The sequence below is a fragment of the Phyllobates terribilis genome, unplaced genomic scaffold (genome assembly GCF_046119375.1).
Source record: "Phyllobates terribilis strain yellow unplaced genomic scaffold, ASM4611937v1 Scaffold_11__3_contigs__length_659146591, whole genome shotgun sequence".
NCBI classification, from domain to species: Eukaryota; Metazoa; Chordata; class Amphibia; order Anura; family Dendrobatidae; genus Phyllobates; species Phyllobates terribilis.
This window is the reverse complement of record NW_027362771.1, coordinates 498,944,309-498,965,424: the sequence shown is the minus strand read 5'-3', so window position 1 is coordinate 498,965,424 and position 21,116 is coordinate 498,944,309. Positions and strand designations below refer to the sequence as shown.

General features: G+C 40.0%; 1 protein-coding gene across 3 annotated transcripts in view; it reads left to right on the top strand.

Annotated features, from left to right (window-relative positions):
- UNC5D (unc-5 netrin receptor D) overlaps nt 1-21,116 on the top strand; it is a 1,016,051-nt gene that overhangs the window by 600,288 nt on the left and 394,647 nt on the right. For all 3 annotated transcript variants that reach the window (XM_073653557.1, XM_073653558.1, XM_073653559.1), the window contains exon 5: nt 4,735-4,915. In XM_073653557.1, coding sequence (XP_073509658.1) covers nt 4,735-4,915 — 181 coding nt within the window. The remainder of the gene's footprint in view (nt 1-4,734; nt 4,916-21,116) is intronic.

The following is a 21,116-nucleotide window of genomic DNA, read 5'->3' as shown; positions in this document are numbered from 1 at the left end:
GTGAGCATAGTTACTCTTTTATGCAAATTCTTCACGTTATAGTCTGCTGCTCGGTCACCTAGGTCCTGTCACAGCTAATCCACATTACACGCATGGTTTCAAGGACATGGTCATGAGGAACTTATGATAAAAGTGTTTTTTTGGTCTTGACCGTGGGTTCAATTTTGTTGAAAGTACACTCACAAAATTTCCTGTCCTTTACCCAAAACACTGAAAAAAAGCAGTGAAGACCAGGATCTGAAGGCTTCCCTTTTACTTCCAGTCCGGACTCCATTTAGTCTTTCACTGAACATACACATAAATATATAGCAGAGCTCCATGTGTCATTATTTTTTTTTTACAAATCTTAAAGGCCACTGTCTCCCTAAGCTATTTTAATTATAATCATATGGGCCATTGCGACTAGTGAATTGACCATTTGAAAGGTCTTCGCAGCGAGTCCTCTATCTGCAGCTAAATGTCTTGGGAAACCGAGCTGTCAGGAACGGTTCTGCTTCATGAAGTCTTTACCTAGCAAAGTGTCAATTCCACGGGTCTTCATGTCTAAAAGGAGTAATGGGTTTTATCCACTTCTGACTTCAACAAAACCACAGGGAATGTGCTGTGAAATATACCTAGAATCCTTTGGAATTAAATGTAAAGTTATAAAATCTGACAAATATGTCATGTAAACAGTTCTTCATATAGCTAGCACAGATGGGTACGAAAAAAGTGGATAATTCTGCCTAATTTATGGACTGGCTTCTTCCCTCTTGGCCATCGAATGCCTCTTGCTTTTAAGATTCTGATACTGTACCTGTCGTTGAAACCTGGCCAAAGTGTTATAAGAATTGTTAACATTGATGACTGCTATAAAAATCGGGCATTACATCTTCATTCCCACAAAATGGGCCATAAAACAGAATAGTATAAAGCATCATCAAGACCTTGAAATGCTTTCAGTCTGACCCCGCATTGACCGGCTATATTTACTCTATATGATACCGTCACTTCCAATATTGCTCTATTTGCAGTTCCTGCTTTTGTTGTTCTACATCTTGCACAGCTATATTTCTCTTAACACCTTCAATTTCTAACTATGAATTAGAAATATGAGACTACTAGAAAGCTAGAATTGCACATTTCTGAGGTTGCTTAGGTATCCCTTAGCTTGCTTGGCTACCCAATGTAACCCATTTAGCGCATTGGGAGTTAAAGGGAACCTGTCACCAGATTTTCTCAATATAAAGTAAAGTATGGCCACCACTTTAGAAGATCCTTTTATAGTAATCTAGTAATCTGTATGTATGTATGACCCCCAAGTCCTTCCCCATAGCACAAAAAGCCCTTTCATTATACCCATAGATGGTGCAATCCTGCCCGATGGATGTCCTTGGCCTTGATCCTGTCTTCCCAGAGTCACTGTCCTTCTTCCCTGCTTCATGTGGATGACGCATCCTATGCCATTCACACAGGGTCCCCCATCACGCTCCTGTGCAGATGCACTTCTCTCTGCCCTGCTGAGAGTATTGTAGTGCACATAAACTGGCTTTATTTCTGGGTCATCGGCGCTCTTTGTCCTTTCTTGACGCATGTACATTACAGTACTTTGCTCTACCCTCGGCAGGGCATAGAGTAGGGTACCTACGCAGGAGCGTGATTGTGAGACACTGTATTGATGACATAGGACGTGTCATCCACAAGAAGCAGGGAGGAAGGCAATGATAGGAAGCGGGGAGGCACTGGATCAAGACCAGAGACCCCTATCGGACCGGACCATACTGTCTGTGGTGCTATCAGAAGGAAGATTAGACCCGAGTGTCAGGTTGCTATGTATATATATCATAAATATCTGAATAATCTCCATACTACAACCTACTCTTAGGACAATATATCTCAGGCCATTCGTATACAAAACAATAAATACCGAGGTGCCGAAGCAAGAAATACTACGAATGTATGGCCAATATATTGAAAATAGAAAATCACTTTATTGAGAAAAACTTTTTTTAAGGAGATCATTAAAGTCATAAGGGACTTCGGTGGCACAACATATGTCAAAAAGAAATTACACATAGATAATTAAAACATACTTAAGAACAGACACCAGGTGTCATCCCCTTGACAAAGGCAGGAGCGCCGAAACGCGCGTCGGGGAGCCACACAGCGTGCAGCTTCTATGTTTACACAAGATGAATCATGTTTTCTCTCTTTTTTTTGATATATGTTCTGTGAGTTATTTACATCTATGGCGGGTGGATTTTAGGTTTAGGTCCATAAGTGAGGCTCTATTTGTGGCCATGTATACCTTGTTATGATACCTCCTTCCAGCCCCCATATATATGAATATACATACAATAATCACAGTGTCCCCTTGTGTGATATAAATGCAATTGAATATAATGATGGATGTGATATCTGCACCCTGTGGCGACACCTGGTGTCTGTTCTTAAGTATGTTTTAATTATCTATGTGTAATTTCTTTTTGACATATGTTGTGCCACCGAAGTCCCGTATGACTTTAATGATCTCTTTAAAAAAAGTTTTTCTCAGTAAAGTGATTTTCTATTTTCAATATATTGGCCATACATTCGTAGTATTTCTTGCTTCGGCACCTCGGTATATATTGTCTGTGGTGCTATGTAGAGAAGCTTGGAAACTTGCAAACAGCTTATTAGAATGCTGTAAAAAAGGCTTTAAAGGTGGTGGCCATATTTTATATTGGGAAAACCTGGTGGCAGGTTCCCTTTAAGACTGTCTCTCAATCCCTCCCACAGGTCACCCCAGATACTGGATTGGAAGCTGCTGATAGCATTGTCATACCTCAGAAAGATTGTGGTTGTTTTTTTTATAACCAGGCTCCTTTGTAGACCTTAACAAAAAACAAGTACAAATCATTTCCAAATTAGGGAATGCTAAATGTCCAAAATCCAATCATCCACCATCGATTCTAAATTCAGGAAATAACAGGTTAATGTGAACTAAGCTGGTTCCGCTGATCTCTCATCCCAATTGAATCACAGATAACACTTGGGTACATCCCCTTCATTCAATTGTTACATCTCAAGTATTCTGCATATGGAGACATTGGAATTGAATAACGGGGACCTACCCCTGACTAAGTTGGGAAAGGATATCTGCAAAACCAGCTCAGTTGCCATTGAGCTTGCTATTTGCTGAATTGGTGATAAGCAATTGGCACTACCTTTTTATACATTTATTTTTCCCGGATATTTTTTTTCAGACTTGGGATTTAAAGACTTACCCCATTTATTAGAAGCCGCTCCACTAGAACAAATGGACTGACATGACACCACATTTATTCATGTATTAACCCTTTAAAGACCTACCCTATCACACCCAGATTTCTCAACTGTAGCCTAATGTTGAAGCATCCGGGCACCACCCACAAAAACCTTCAAGAAACATTGCTTGCCAAGAGATTTCAAGAGACCCAGAGATTTGCCAAATCTTCCAAGAGTTAAAGAGATGAAAACAGCTAATCAGTTATCTAGGGGATAGGTGATAACTTACTGATCAATGGGGGGCAACAGGTGGGACCAATATGATTAGCAGGAGGGGGAACTTTTATCCCTGTTACAAAATGGAGTGGTAGGTTAGATGCTTGACCACCACTCCATTTATTTTCTGGCACAAAAAGCTGAGCGAAGCGGATGGCAGCCCAACAGGTATAAAATGGTATAATTGTAGAGCAGTCGCACTGCCGCTCCATTCTAACAAGAATAAAAATGCCCCATACTGACAATCAGTGAGGGTCCCAGTGGTCGGACCTCCTATGATCTAAAAGTTATCACCCATCCTGTGGATAGATAATAACTTGTTTTCACCAGACAGCACCTTTAAGAAGATCTACTTCATTTACAGGCATCATCCAAAATTTCCGAGGCAGTTGGCAAATATGACCACTGTGTACCAATAAAATTAGGAACATTGTAACTGTGATCTGGCACCTGGGTCAAAATCACATCAAAATAATATCTCTATTATGTGGATTGGTCTAACACAACATTACAAATTGAAAGATGCACTTCAGCCAAAAGAAGAGAAACTTCTGCAGCAGGCAATTGGCCTCTAAGAACTTCTCAGTAGAAATACCATCTAGAGTTTTTTTTTGTGTGGTGCCAAGATGCTTTATGATTAGACTGGGCCTCAGTATCCAGATGCACATTTGTGGGAAGGGAAGAGAGAGCATCAAGAGGTTTGATATAAAGGAGGGCTTTTGCAAAAAAAATTAGCACTGCACTTTTGAATCTCCAAAAGAGGACATCTCAAAATATTGCCAAGATGATAACTCAACAGATCTGCTCTGCTGTAATTGTACAAGACAATCCTGGACCCCTTTATCCACCACTTATGTTATAATGATAATAATTTGTATTTGTGTAGCACTAAAATATTCTGCAGATCAACTAGAACAGCAAAGTAACATCTTAGAGGATTGATCTGTGAATGCATGAGATAAGCGCTAACCAAGGAGTCTGGTAGCTACTCTTTTTTTAGAAAGCTATGTGGTCAAGGCAAATGTATCTGGTTGTGCTTGTGTCGGGCAGCTGTAATTTTTCTATAGGTAGCTTAAAATATAACACTAATTAAAGTAAGTATCTCATTAAATGCAATGGCGTTGACATCTATGTGAAGAAATATGTAAAATGTATATGAACAATCAATGACAACTACTGTCTGCTGACCAGGAATGCTTCAATTAACTTCTTTTTTCTAATGATGTATTTCAGGTTGAATGGTTTAAAAATGAAGAACCAATTGATGCCCAACAGGACGAAAATATTGACACCAGGGCAGATCACAACCTTATCATAAGACACGCACGTCTGTCCGATTCTGGAAACTACACATGTATGGCATCCAATATTGTCGCTAAAAGGCGGAGTGCATCAGCTACAGTGGTGGTGTATGGTCAGTATCTCCATTTCTTTTCATTTAATTGCACATTGTTACATCCAACATTATATTTAGTAACAGAAATATGACCAAAATTTATTACAATTATTACACAATTGTGTATCCATTTTATTTTTCTCTTAATAATCCAGAGAATCCTAAACAGATCTCCCTTAATGTCTTTAAAGTAACATGAATTGAATACTTTTACCATACAAAATTCAGTGGAGAGAAGGATTGGATATGTTGATTATCAACTCCAAATCCCCTTGTCTGCAGGAAGATAAGATGCTGACAGAGGTGACTGGCAGCAACTAACTCTTCTCTCCGCAGAGAGGACATATGCATGCTCGGAGAAACCAAACAGACATGCATAAGAGGTCAGGAGAGATGGTAGTTGGCTGGCAGCTCAGCCTGTCAAATTACAGGGAATCTGTCAGCAGGGTTTCACACCACAAACTATGAACATGCTCATGTAACTCTTTCAAAGACAAGTACAACAATACCTTTCCTCCGTTACAGAGAAATCAGCATTTGAATTGATATACAATTAATACTGAAGAGCTATATATAAATCTGATGCATCTGTCACTCCAGTTCTGTTTCCTGTCTAGGGCCGCCAACTCCTTCTTGACTAACATCTCCTTTGACTGAAGCCAAACAGCATAGAATCAGTCAAACAGGAGGAGCAGACACTGGGTGGGGAATAGAGCTAGAGTGACTGAGGCTGAAGAGCTATGGTAGATTTGAGGCCTTGGTCACTCTAGCTCTATTCCCCACCCAGTGTCTGCTCCTCCTGCTTGACTGATAGTTTTTATGCTGTGTTGCTTCAGTCAAAGTCGATGTTAGTCAAGAAGGAGGTGGCGGCCCTAGACAGGAAACAGAACTGGAGTGACAGATGCATCTGATTTATATATAGCTCTTCAGTTCAACCACTGTAATGGAAGAACGGACTGGCTATGTAAAGGTATTGCTTGGCTTTTCTTTGAAAGAACCACATACAGAAATAAATAGTTTGGGGTGAGAAATTCTGGTGACAGCTTACCTTTCGTTTGTCTATATAGTGGTTGGGGTATAGATGACCTACCCCAAAATATAACACAGATGTTCTTGGTTTGTGCAGACTCAAAACCGGAAGAGACCCCCAACCTATAAGGGAACAATAGAAAGTGAGATACTACCACTCCATCATAGGAATGGGTATATTTAAAGGAGTTGGCCACTACTTTTTATGATTGCCCCAATCGATGGACCCTGTACCCCTAAGTGTTTTTCTAATTACCTCCTGCTGTCCTTCTTGCCTGTGAGCGGCGCTATCCTTGATCACTCACAGGCATCACGTGACCCACTGCTGATGTCATGTCAAGTGAAGTGTGACATCAGTGACGTGGTCCCCGCGGTGGCTGATGGGCTGTGGGCGGGGTTACCCTATGCGTCACCCCCAGCATCCACCGCACGCTTTCCCAATGAATGGGGAGAGGGAAAGCGCACAGTGGGTGCTGGGTGTAACACGCGGGGTAACCCCGCCCACAGCCCAGCATCCACAGTGGAATGAAGAAATACATCACCCCCGGCTGCAGCCGGAACTTGACGTGACATCAGCGGATGTCAGAGCCGGCTGCATCCGGGGGTCACGTGATGCCTGTGAGCGGAGAGCGATAGCGCCTCTCACAGGCAAGAAGGACAGCTGGAGGCAAGTAGAAAAACACTTAGGGGCACAGGGTCCATCGATTGGGGCAATCATAAAAAGTAGTGGCCAACTTCTTTAACAAAAAACTTTTTGTTACATTAAATTTATGATGTAAGAAATATTAAGGTGGAGACCCTAAATGAAAAGCCGATGATAAGATGATTAGATGAAAAGACCCTAATTAGATGAAACCAGCCTATATAGGCAGAATAGCCAATCACCCATTTATATGGAGTCATCCAAACTTTCCCCTACAGGAATTTCAATTGTCCGATCCTTTTGCTTACAAGGGAGGTAAGACACTGCCAGAGGTGTCTGACAGCGGCTTTCCCCTCTCTACCACATAAATGCTGAGCTAAGCTAAGTATTCATATTTATGTGGTTGTTGGTCATTGTCAGCTGAACGAACATTTGGCTGACAATTATCTCATGTGTATGGATACTTGTAATGGCAAAGGTCCAAAGGTTATAGACTCTTGCCAATGTTTTCTATTGGCAGGTCTTAAATTATTAATTTTTATTTCACATTTCTTAAAAAATGTCAACTTACAGAATTCTGATGCTAGATACTGAGATTTTTACCACTCAGATCAACTACCATCCCTAATCTCTGTATATCAATCACATATTAGGGTCACCTAGCTTTTTGGACTCACACACCAAATTCTGCGTTCACACATATGCGAGTTCGAGTACAGACTCTCTGCTGGTTTCCTGACCCAAACTTGACAGCCTCATAATGTGTCTATAAGACAGTCAAGGTGGGGTAAGGAAACCAGCGGATAGTCTGTGCCTTATGGTCTGTGCTTGAAACATGACACATGGACATATGTATGCGGCATTAGTAAAATGTGGATCCTTTGTCAAATGTAAACTCACGAACCCAGAGCCATTAGGCAACAGTCTTAACCAGCAGAACCCAAGAAAAAAAAATTGAGCAAATACCCTATAGTAAGTAAAAAAATAGAAGTAATACAGGTAAATAACATAGAGTACTTAGTTATCATTGTTTTGATCAAAAAAACATAAAAGCCATCCCACCACATCAAGGTATAGTCCAATCGGGAAGGTACATAACTCTTGTAGTTCACCTCACTATGTGTCAGCAGATGTAAAAATAGTGCAGAGAAGGACATGGGTCCCGACTGTTCAGACACCTGCCTGTGGAAAGCTATGTAAACAAAACGAACAGCCCAAAAAGGGGGAGGCTTGTACAAAGTACAAAAAAGTAAACCAAAATCTAAAAAAATTAAGCCAGGGCATATGTTGGTATAAGTGCAATGCATAGGTGTGCATTCACACTGTGACCATTTAACGAACATAACCAAGGATAAAAACAAAATGAGCAAATCCCCTGTAGAAAGTAAATGAAGAGTAAAAATACATGTAAATAACATAGGGTACTTACCATATATACTCGAGTATAAGCCGACGCGAATATAAGCCGAGGCACCTAATTTCACCACAAAAAACTGGGAAAACTTAATACCTTGAGTATAAGCCTAGGGTGGGAAATGCAGCAGATACTGGTAAATTTCCCCATCCTGGTAAGTATTGCCCACTCATTCCCAATCCTGGTATGCATGGCCCCCTCATCCCCAATCCTGGTATGCATGGCCCCATCATCCTCAATCCTGGTATGCATGGCACCCCTCATCCCCAATCCTAGTATGCATGGGCCCCTAATCCCCAATCCTGGTATGTATGGCACCCCTCATCATCAATCCTGGTCTGTATGGCACCCCTCATCCCCAATCCTGGTTATGTATGGCACCCTTCATCCCCAATCCTGGTACACATGGCACCCATCATCCCCAATCCTGGTATGCATAGCCCCCTCACCCCCAATGATGGTATGTATGGCCCCCTCATCCCAAATCCTGATAGACTTGGCCCCCTCAGACCCAATCCTGGTATGGATTCCCCCCTCTTCTCAATCCTGGTATGTATGCCCCCCCTATCATGGATTGCATGGACCCCATCACACATATAAAAAAAATAAACACACATACTCACTTTTCTCCCCTATGCTCCAGCGTTGTTCCTGTTTTGCCAGCGGCAGCTCGCCTCTGTGTCTGAGCAGCGTATGACGTCACTGCCATGTGCCCTCAGACGCCGAAGTGAGCTGCGGGGATATTCACTCATCTCCATGCCGGGAAAATGGGCGTGGAGAAGGAATATTCCTGTTCTTTAATGGCGTGCGCACAGTGTGAGCAGCGCCACAGCTCCCGCTGCAGCTCAGCTATCTTTTGTGCCCGCTACTAAAGAGAATGCATATTCACCCTTCTCCACACCCATGGGCACAGAGGATCACTGAGCCGCAGTGGTAGCTGCGGCACTGCTGACAGTATGTGCACGCTATTAAAGAAATTAATATTCACCCCTCTCCACTACCATGGGAATGGAGAAGGGTGAATATTTATTTCCCTTTAGCAGTGGGCACACGTGGTAGCTGTGGCAGCCGACTACTGCGTGTGCCCCGCTCCTCCACCGCTGCAACTTCCCCCTACTATCCACCACCGGACTATGTATAAACTCGAGTATATATGCGAGTATAAGACGAGGGGGGGCTTTTTCAGCCTAAAAAATGGGCTGAAAAAGTTGGCTTATACTTGAGTATATACGGTAGTTAACATTGTTTTCATCAAAAAAAGTAAAAGCCATCCCACCACAGCAAGGTGTACCCCAACAGTATTAATCATCCAGAGTCATCATGATGGCCAGCAAATGTCTTACTGGCATGGTAGATGACTCTTCTGAAGTTCTCCTCTTGCAGTTATTCTGGGCCTTTCTGTTTTATTCTTTGTTCCCATGTGAACAGTCTAAACATTTAAAGCTGCTTTTATAAATCTCCCCACATCCACAGTCCAGTTCTGCGATTTCATTCATTAGAAAAACATGAAAACCACCATGGCTGGGAATGTCATCCATTTATTTATCTTCTCGTATATAAAAACTTGATGGCTTATCCATATTTAATAAGGGCTGCCTTTGGACTACAAGCTTTTTTTCTTCCAACTGAGCTTATGAATCACCATCTTTATCTATGCCTGTACAAATGTCTAAGTTCTACCTAAAACGTATGACACATTTTCGCACTCCTTGATGTCCACCATGAAGTCCACATATATTCAGAGACTGGAAATTGGCATTTTACCACCTGCCTCAAGATGTCTTTGAGAATGGGATCTTAGGCTTTAGCTGTATATGGATAACTTCTAAAATCTGAATCATATAACTAGCTTTGGAAGAAAAGGTCATCTACATTAATGCAATCTTGCCAAGCATGACCTAAAAAGGAAGATACTTATCTCTGGTGAAGCTTTCATCTCTTTAAAGATTTCATTCAGGATGTAAGCCATAAGCCTGCTTCATCCCGTACCATATGGCTAGCTGGATGTGCTATCTAAAGTAGTATTATTTTTCACAGGCCAACTTTTCTGTCTATTCATTGTATAACCATCTATTTGAATGACTCAGTGTTGGAAATTATTCTACCTTCTTCTACTGCCTTAGACATATGGATGACTGCTGCTTGCATTTTTTAAAAAATATCTATTTACTAGACTAGAGCAGGTGACATCCCAGGCGTACCAGTTCTTTCTCACTAAGCCTGTAGAAAAGCATGGTCTTGCTACTCTCATCTCACATAACAAAGCAAAACTGTGTTTTTTTGCTGCGAACAACAGTCTAATTTGTACAGGAACTGTCACAATTGTCATGCTGTGCAACTTCCCATCTATTCTTCTTTGGTGAACAGTTAGTTTTCATCACTATTCAGCACTATGTGAGCTGGAACATCCTATGCTCTCACCACATGATTAACATTTCACCTGCTGTGCATGTCTAAACTGGAAGCCTGCCTCCCTGTTATGCCTGTGTGTAGGTTGTCAGACTGGAGGGCAGGAACAGAGAGGCAAATACCTAACATCACTTTCTGTTACCTGCTGAGCTTCACTGCTGCTAGACTAGAGATGGCTCACTCTTGTCAAGAAGCAGTTTACAGCCAAATACACAGAAAGGAAATACAAAAGGCCAGCAATTTGGAGTCATTTTTGAAGGAAAAGGCATCATTTGTAAATAAAAAAAAAAAATATATATATATATATATATACAGTACAGACCAAAAGTTTGGACACACCTTCTCATTTAAAGATTTTTCTGTATGTTCATGACTATAAAAATTGTACATTCACACTGAAGGCATCAAAACTATGAATTAACACATGTGGAATTATATACTTAACAAAAAATTGCGAAACAACTGAAAATATGTCTTATATTCTAGGTTCTTCAAAGTAGCCACCTTTTGCTTTGATGACTGCTTTGCACACTCTTGGCATTCTCTTGATGAGCTTCAAGAGGTAGTCACTGGAAATGGTCTTCCAACAATCTTGAAGGAGTTCCCAGAGATGCTTAGTACACGTTGGCCCTTTTGCCTTCACTCTGCAGTCCAGCTCACCCCTAACCATCTCGATTGGGTTCAGGTCTGGTGACTGTGCAGGCCAGGTCATCTGGCGTAGCACCCCATCACTCTCATCCTTGGTCAAATAGCCCTTACACAGCCTGGAGGTGTGTTTGGGGTCATTGTCCTGTTGAAAAATAAATGATGGTCCAACTAAACGCAAACCGGATGGAATAGCATGCCGCTGCAAGATGCTGTGGTAGCCATGCTGGTTCAGTATGCCTTTAATTTTGAATAAATCCCCAACAGTGTCACCAGCAAAGCACCCCCACACCTTCACACCTCCTCCTCCATGCTTCACAGTGGGAACCAGGCATGTAGAGTCCATTTGCTCACCTTTTCTGCGTCGCACAAAGACACGGTGGTTGTAACCAAAGATCTCAAATTTGGACTCATCAGACCAAAGCACCGATTTCCACTGGTCTAATGTCCATTCCTTGTGTTCTGTAGCCCAAATAAGTCTCTTCTGCTTGTTGCCTGTCCTTAGCAGTGGTGTCCTAGCAGCTATTTTACCATGAAGGCCTGCTGCACAGAGTCTCCTCTTAACAGTTGTTGGAGAGATGTGTCTGCTGCTTGAACTCTGTGTGGCATTGACCTGGACTCTAATCTGAGCTGCTGTTTACCTGCGATTTCTGAGGCTGGTGATTCGGATAAACTTATCCTCAGAAGCAGAGGTGACTCTTGCTCTTCCTTTCCTGGGGCGGTCCTTATGTGAGCCAGTTTCTTTGTAGCGCTTGATGGTTTTTGCAACTGCACTTGGGGACACTTTCAAAGTTTGCCTAATTTTTCGGACTGACTGACCTTCATTTCTTAAAGTAATGATGGCCACTCGTTTTTCTTTACTTAGCTGCTTTTTTCTTGCCATAATACAAATTCTAACAGTCTATTCAGTAGGACTATCAGTTGTGTATCCAGCAGACTTCTGCACAACACAGCTGATGGTCCCAACCCCATTTATAAGGCAAGAAATCCCACTTATTAAACCTGACAGGGCACACCCGTGAAGTGAAAACCATTTCCAGTGACTACCTCTTGGCTCATCAAGAGAAGGCCAAGAGTGTGCAAAACAGTCATCAAAGCAAAAGGTGGCTACTTTAAGAACCTAGAATATAAGACATATTTTCAGTTTGTTTCACACTTTATTGTTAAGTATATAATTCCATATGTGTTAATTCATAGTTTTGATGCCTTCAGTGTGAATGTACAATTTTCATAGTCATGAAAATACAGAAAAACCTTTAAATTAGAAGGTGTGTCCAATCTTTTGGTCTGTACTGTATAATAAAAAAATTGTGTAGCCTGTATAAAAGCTGGGGCCAGGAATGCAGCACAACAGCCACTTTGAGGTGAATCTACCTCACAGTTTAGCAAAAGAAATAGGAAGAAAAGGTAAAAAATCTCTGCAGTATTTGTGTTTGTATATGTGTGTGTGTCTGTATGTGTGCGAGTGTGTGTGTGTGTGTGAAAAAACAGTTATGAAGAAGGGCTTACAAAGGGATTGGTTACAGTCCTAGGAGACCTCAGAATATTAGTCTTTTCAGGGCAAATGGAGTTCCAGCAATTCAAAGCAAATTTATTTGCCATGAATCAATTTTTAAGCATAAATTCACCAAGGCTGGCAAATTGAAATTTCAAAAGATTCGATCATCTCTAATAAAGTAATTTACAGATTACCGTATCTATTTATCACATTATTTATTAAATCAAGTTATCTAAATATAGCGTCCACTAAAATGGCTGTAATACTAAGATATCCCATATCCACTGCATAACCAATAATTGCCAATCTGTCGGAGCATTGAACCTTTAGATCCCCCACTGATTTCAGAACTGAGGTCCAATGTCTTTTCTCAGAACCAATTGGTAGTTGAACATTCGCACTCCCATTCTATTCAATCTCTATGTTCAACCACCAACCAAGACTAATATTCTGAGGTGATAATTTCGTATTAGTACAATACCCATAAAGTTGAAAAAATATGATCACTGGAAACCTGCCAAACACGAGAAGCAGAGTGTCCCACAATTTTACAGAACCATCTCTGTTAGCCTCATTGACATTGAATGACATCACACAGAGAATGAATGATTGACCTATTAAAACTCTTCCTAACTGTGATTGTCCAATGAATGGCTAATGGGAGTGCTCAGTCCCCTGGTCTACTGATTATATATTGACACACTTAATAGATTGCAGTCATCATATTATATAACTCTGTGTACTTAAAATTGCTTATTTTGCCCTTCTAGCCAGCTAATTATTCTCTTTACCATTAGGTCCAAGACATCACGGGATTAAAAATGAACAGGCTGAATCCTTCTAAGCTCTATGTAGGAACAGGAGGTAAATTTTCCCTGCATGACTCATGAGTCACTGCAAAAGTCCTTGACAGGGGAAGGAGGGAGCAGCTGGGGCATGAGTTGAAGAGGGAGATGACTCATGAAGGAAAAGGAGACTTCCTGTTTCTACATAGAGCAGAGAAAAGAGAAGAATTATTTTTGTAGAAGGGCAAAATGAGCAATTGTAAATACGCAATGCAATATTATATGATGATTGCAATATATTAAGAGGATAAAAACTTTTATGGGAGGAGGAGTGCTTCTTTAACATTAACTACACTTCTATGACCTATTCTTTAGAATGCTCACTGAATAAGGATTAATACATACATTTACTCGCATTTTATACTGGTATTTCTTCTAGAACAAAAAAAAAATCTTTAAAAAAAAATTGGTTTGGGTCAACATATTCTGAAAACCATAACTTTTAATTTCTTTGCTAAAGCTGTACAAGCGTGTGATTTCTACAGGGCAAGCTGCAGCATTTATTAGTACTGTTTGGAGTACTGTAAATACAACTTTTTGATCATTTATTATTATTATTATTATTATTTTGTTTAAGAGAGATTGATGGAGAAACATCAATTTTAATTTTCTTTTATGATATTCATAGTAAATGGGATAAATAATGTTGTAGGGTACTCTATTTCTAGAGTTTGTTTTTTACACAGACTTTGGAGCGGATCCTCTTAAAAAAAATCCACATTTAATAATGTTTCAAATGCTCTTTGATTTTGATTTTCAAGTCGATCCTCTTCAAAATCCATGCAATAAAACTCCAGGTGAACAGACCCTAAAATACACTAAATCACTGAACAAACTTTCTTAATGTAGAAGAAGCAGCATCGCATAAATGACTTCTAGAACTCCAGAAACGTTAGGCATTGGCCTTGAGTTTTTGCCAATCTAGAAGACTTCTAATATAATTTAGTAGGGGGCTAAAATATGTCATGTAAAGCATAGCCATGTTAACAAATAAGTTCCAAGCCTGAGCTCTAGAATTTTTTGACCACTTATTTGTGATTTTTTTACGTCCACAGTTCTGCTGTCAATTAACTGCTGTGACTTGTAGGAGGGAAATTAGCCATGGAACAAGGAGTTCAGATTCTGTTATTCTATTAATTACTACAATTACCAGAATGTTACGCCTGATGCTTGCTTGTAATAGAAACCAGTATGTGGTGGAGAGGTCCAAAAATACCTGAACCGCAGTTCAATATGATCAATATTATTTACACTGTATCCCACTGTGTGAAGCCTTGAGGGATTGCAGAATCCACTTCACTATCCTTTTACCTTACTACAGCTACAATTCAAGCCCAGCTGTGCATGCATCAGGCTAAAGTATGGAAAAGAAACGTGCAGACAGCCCCAGTGTGTGTGTAACACCATGTACCGGCAGCATATTGAGCAGTCCTGGGGCGTCTGCATCACGTGTGCGTCATTCTTCACTATTCTGGCTCTGACAGACGCACATTTAAAGGGAATCTGTCAATCATCACAACACCCTGGTAACATTTACATCACACAATAGTTTTAACTTTACAACAGAGTTCCCCTGTAAGGATTATCTTCCAGACAGGTATACCATTGAGAAAATGTGAAATACAATAATACCCAAAGCTAATTCCTTGAAGCATCTACTGCAGTTTGAATATAATATTTTTTTTGGCTACATATTCTTGCATGTACCTATCTCCAATTATTTAACTAGTGCAGGACAGGTTCATGTTTCCCCTTCGACATCTATAATTCTTTATTTCCCTCAAATATTCACATAATTTTTGACTACTTTTTTGCCATACATGGGGCTAGATAGATAGATAGATAGATAGATAGATAGATAGATTTTTTATTGTATCATGGAAAAATGTAAGGAAAACATTTTTTATTTTTTTCTCTTGTTTTTTTTTCATTATTTTTTCATTTTATGTCACACATTGTACTCTCTATAAAGTGTTTAATGTCCCTTTAACATTTTAAAATATTAATACATTTTCTTTATTGCTGATATTCCCTGTAACCAAGGCTGGTATAATAGCCCAAGTGACAGGGGAAATTTAGCCTTATTCCTATATCAGAGCTGACTTGATCTCCTAGTATCCAGAAGCTCCTGTTTCCCCCCTACACCTAGCAATCTTATTATTATTAGTTCTAGAGGTGGAAAAACTGTCAGTGCTTCCTAATTTATATACATAACCACTGGTTCAGCATTATGTATCCAATGATGGAGAAGACAAACATGGTAATAAACCTAGTTTGCCTTTTCTTTGGGGAGTCTAGCTGTGTCTTAAAGCTGGCTGCCCAACCCCTCAGCTACACAATCTTGTGCAAGCTGCTTAATCTGCATTGATGTTTTAGAACATCACTGCCGAGAAAAGTGTGGACCGCGCAGATGTTAACTGCCTATGCACGGCCCTGAAGTAGATAAGGAATGAACTATCAAATATTGTTTCTGAATTGAATCTATCATATACAGTAGATTAGGTTACACAACCTGCAACTCAAGGGCCACATACAGTCATGGCCAAATGTGTTTGCACCCTTGAAATTGTTCCAGAAAATGAAGTATTTCTCCCAGAAAATTATTGCAGTTACACGTGTTTTGTAATACACAGGTTTATTTCCTTTGTGTGTATTGGAACAGCACAAAAAAACTGAGAAAAAAAGGCAAGTTGGACATAATTTCACACTAAACCCCCAAAACAGGCAAGACAAAATTTTTGGCACCCTCAACTTAATATTTGTTTCACACCAATAAATAATTGAACTCAATCACTTCCTATAACCATCAACAAGCTTCTTACACCTCTCAACTGGAATTTTGGACAACTTTTCTTTTGCAAAATGCTCCAGGTCTCTCATACTTGAAGGCGTCTTCTCCCAACAGCAATTTTAAGACCTCTCCACAATTGTTCAATGGGATTTAGATCCAGACTCATTGCTGGCCACTTTAGAGCTCTCCATCGCTTTGTTTCCATCCATTTCTGGGTTCTTCTTGAAGTCTGTTTGGGGTCATTGTCCTGCTGGAAGTCCCATGACCTAGGACGCAAACCCAGCTTTCTGACACTGGGCACTACATTGCGACCCAAAATCCTTTGAGCAAATAGTAACATAATTGCAGAGTAGGTTTGGCATTGGCTACACCTATATATCAGCAGAATGATAGTCTGCCTCCTGTGTGGCACTCCAGAAAGATAAAGTGTAGAGGTGGCCATGCAAGTGTTTGTCTATATTCATCCTAGATTTATGAGACAAAAGAAACATTAAGTCATTTCTGCAAAATCATATAGAATCTGATGAAGAAGGAGACCTTAATTCTTCTGATAGCTGGGAGTCTTGGAAGTTGAACCGGCACTTATAGAATATTAATGGCATATACCTTCAATATACCATAAATGTCTCAAACGGTAATACCCCTTAAAATATATTGTTTCCTTTGGCACTGTTTTAATCTGACAATGTGGCCCTAGGACCAGGAGAGATTTTGCCCCCAGGCTATAGATCACACACTTTTGCACAATACTGTTCATCAAATCATATGGCTTTAAATCTACTATTGATTCGCCTGAAGGGTTCATGTGGAACTGCATTCAGCAGGAGTCTTCACGCAGCTACAAAGCAAGTGGAAAATGTCAAAATGAATATTCATCAATTTTGTGCTTTTGTTTCCTAAATGGGTCAGAACTCTCTATGAATGAATTTCAATTTATTTTCTAGGGTTTAGATCTCCAATGGAATTTGACAATTACCTACTCCAGTATCCTATATCATAAATCAATAAAGTAATAAAATATCATTGCCTCTATTATACAGTATAGCCAGACAGTTTAAGAAGTTATATGGGATTAGAAAAATGGCTTACTTTTTTTTTCTAGAATGGTACCACTATTGTTTATGGGTCATATCTGGTATTGTAGTTCAGCCCTAGTCACAGGAACCTAAGAATTAAATAGAGTTCACAGGTGGATATTCAATAAATGGGTAAAATAGTCATGACCTGTATATTTAAGGACTAGAGATGAGCGAACCCGAACTTAAAAGCTTGGGGTTTGTATCGGAAAGTTAGTGTCCAGTGCTAAACGCCAAACACAGATTTCTCCCGGAAGTTCGTTGCGGAGTTCTGAGTTCTGAGTGAAGTCCGTTGCAGAGGATGATAGAGATAGAAATAGAATTTTCCAGCTCAAAAGTTCAGATCCCCTTTGTTATCAGTGGGGTTTGGGTTCTGGTTCAAGTTCGGGTACAGTTCTGGTACCGAACAAACTTTGGAATAAAGATCGGGCAGGGTACCAGAACTCGAACTTCCATGGATCCGCTCATCCTTATTAAGGACTTTTATGCCTTCATATACAAATCAAGCAATGAACGCAAGTACAAATCAAACAACTCGTGTGTGAGTCACGCTAAAATTGGGGGATCACTGTGACGGTGATACAAATGATTTTATTTTAAGTGCAAAATCCAATAAGCAAAAAGCATTCATGCAGCAGGTGAATATATATAAAATTCATGACATTTAGTCCTAGATACTGAAATACAGAAAATAAATGATGTGCTATATACTGTACCAGTCTTACTGATATATGACAAGAGAAAAAAGAGATCACATCAAACTAAAGAATTAGAGCAACTCCAATGTTCCCATGAATCTGAAAGACAAGAATTTGCCGACATAGATACAGCCAAATTGGATTCATTACTATATTGATCAGTACCCCTTCTAATGATATCTTTAACCCCTGAACGACCAGGCAATGTTTTGTTTTTTTGTGCTTTTCTTTTCTTTTCTTCTTCCATGATCCAAAACTTTTTTTTTTTATTTGCTTCTCAACATAGCCGCATGAAGCCTTGTTTTTTTACAGGATGAGTTGAAGCTTTAAATTATATAATTTATTTTAACATTTAATGCACTTGGAAAATGGAAACAAGATTACAAATTCAGAGAAATTGTGAAAAACATGCAACTTTGCCATTGGTTATTGTTTTTTGTTTTTACATCTTTCATTCAGTGGTTTGGACAAAAGTTCATCAGAGCCCAAAGAGGCATCTTCATATGCAATCTACGATGAAAAATGGACATCATAAGTATGGCAGTATATATTAAGCACACAGCCTTCTAAGGGATGGAACCCTGTAAAAATCGCACCTTAGTGTTCTAATTGCTGCTTCAGTTTTGCAAAAAGTGAGGTTCAAATATGCCGATTAGTGTTCACAATTTTGGTGTGGCCAAGAGGCTCGGTGCACCTTTATGCCCACTGGTTTTGTATTACGCCCTCCACTCCTTCCGCACGTCCCTCACTAGTGGTTGACATCTCTGGCTTGCCTGGAGTGAGCACTGTCTGCACAGAAAGCTGAGGCCAGCAGGAGCTATCAATCACCAGTGATAGAGGCAGGGGTCTGAGAATCAGTGGGCAGAGCAGTGCACTGAACCTCTTGGCATCGCAAAGGCTGTAGCCAGCACATTGAATGGCATATTTGATTAAATTTCACTTTCAGCAGTACGGAAGCAGCGATTAGAACACTAAACATGGTGATATGCTTAGTTTATACTGTCGGTTTGGGCCGTAAGACCGCCTGGGGCGTAATAGTATGCCCCAGGCTGTCACCCTCTGTTTAGCGCAGGCGCCGGCGCTGAGCCCGCACTGAACCGGGCACATGTCAGCTGATTATTACAGCTGACATGTGCCCGCAACAGCCGTGGAATCGCGATCCACCCACTGCTGTTAACATGTTAAATGCCGCTGTCAATCTCTGATCACGGGCCACTGATGGGTGGGCATGTCAACCCTGGGTCTGCAGCAGACCTCAGTGGTTGTCCTGCACTGGAAGAGAAAAAAAAGGAGAAGCTCCAGCCACAGATAAGTCCCAAAAATAAAGTTGTCTTTATTAGATTAAGATACAGATGCCATAGCACATTTCTACTTTTGTTGTTGTCATGTACAGATCGCTATGAGCGCCACCTAGTGGTCGGCGCTCATAGCACAGGAGCATTTCTGCTCATCACCTCTATGTAGCAGAGGCAATCAGACTGCTGCTGCTTCTAGTCTCCTATGAAGACTATAGAAGCAAGCAAAAAGTGTAAAAAAATGTTTTTAAAAAAATGTAAAAAAAATAAAAAAAAATATAAAAGTTTAAATCACCTCCCTTTCGCCCCATTCAAAATAAAATAGTAATAAAAAAAAACCACATACACATATTTGGTATCGCTGCATTCAGAATCGCCTGCTCTATCAATATAAAAAAAGAATTAATCCAATCGGTAAACGGCGTAATGAGAAAAAAATTCTAAACGCCCGAATTACGTTTTTTGGTCGCCGGAACATTGCAATAAAATGCAATAACGGGCGACCAAAACATCGGCTCTACCCCAAAATGGTATCAATAAAAACTTCAGCTCGGCGCGCAAAAAATAAACCCTCACCCGGCCCTAGATCCCAAAAAATGGAGACGCTACGGTTCTTGAAATATGGCGCCATTTTTTTTTTTATATAGCAAACTTTGGATTTTCTTTTCATCACTTAAATAAAAAAGAGCCTATACATGTTTGGTGTCTACGAACTCGTAATGACCTGGAGAATAAGAATGGCAGGTCAGTTTTAGCATTCAGTGAACGTGGTAAAAAAAATAAAAAAAAAATATCTGTGGTTTTGCACTTTTTTTGCAATTTCACCGCACTTGGAATTTTTTTCCCATTTTCCCGTACACGATATGGTAAAACCAGTAATGTCGTTCAAAAGTACAACTCGTGCCGCAAAAAATAAGCCCTCACACGGCCATATTGACCAAAAAATAAAAACGCTATGGCTCTGGGAACAAGGGGAGCAAAAAACGAAAACGCAAAAACGGAAAATGCCAGGGTGTTTAAGAGGTTAAAGGAAACCTGTCACCAACAAAAATGCTATCTGGCAACAATTGGAAAATAACTTTAAAAGTTACAAATATTGCAGAAAACATTTAGGGATTCTTTTCGTGTTACACTATGGTGCAGCTCATTGCTCCAGGTTTGTGTGGGTCACAGGGTGACCTTCATGTCTACTTCACCTTCTTCGACTGAACAATATCAAATACTGTACACTCCTGTGCCTGATGCCCATATAATTAAATTATACAATTTGTCACATAGACTCCAAAAAAAACAAAACATACCTTGAGAATGTTGCACTGCTGGTAGTAGACACAGGAGGCGCCAACATAAACAGTCATCTACCTACAGCAACAGGGAAATCCATGCTGGTTCATACTGGCTTTCATAGTAACATAGTAACATTGGTTGAATAAAGACCTAGGTCCATCCAGTTCAACCTTTCTCCCCAATTATATTCCCTACACCAACACTACACTAACTTACTGGGACTAGGCCTCACAAATGTATTATTACCATTTTTATTATTGCTGCACTATTACAATTAAAAATGAACCCATTTATAATTGTTTAATTAGTTTTATTTTTGTATTACTCTTATGACTTTAATAATGATATTACTAAAATCCCTATGTTTAAATCTGTTGAGCCAGAAGAAGGCAAAAACCCCAGGACACATTCAGCCAATTTGCATCACGGGGAAAAATTCCTTCTTGACCCCGAGAAAAGGCGATCAACCCAAGAACCCTGGATGAAACCTAATTATATTACTAGTTATGTAATTACTATTATCGTACTAAATGTACTACTACAGATGTAACATTTTATCTAATTAAACTGTAGCCCACAATGTTATGTG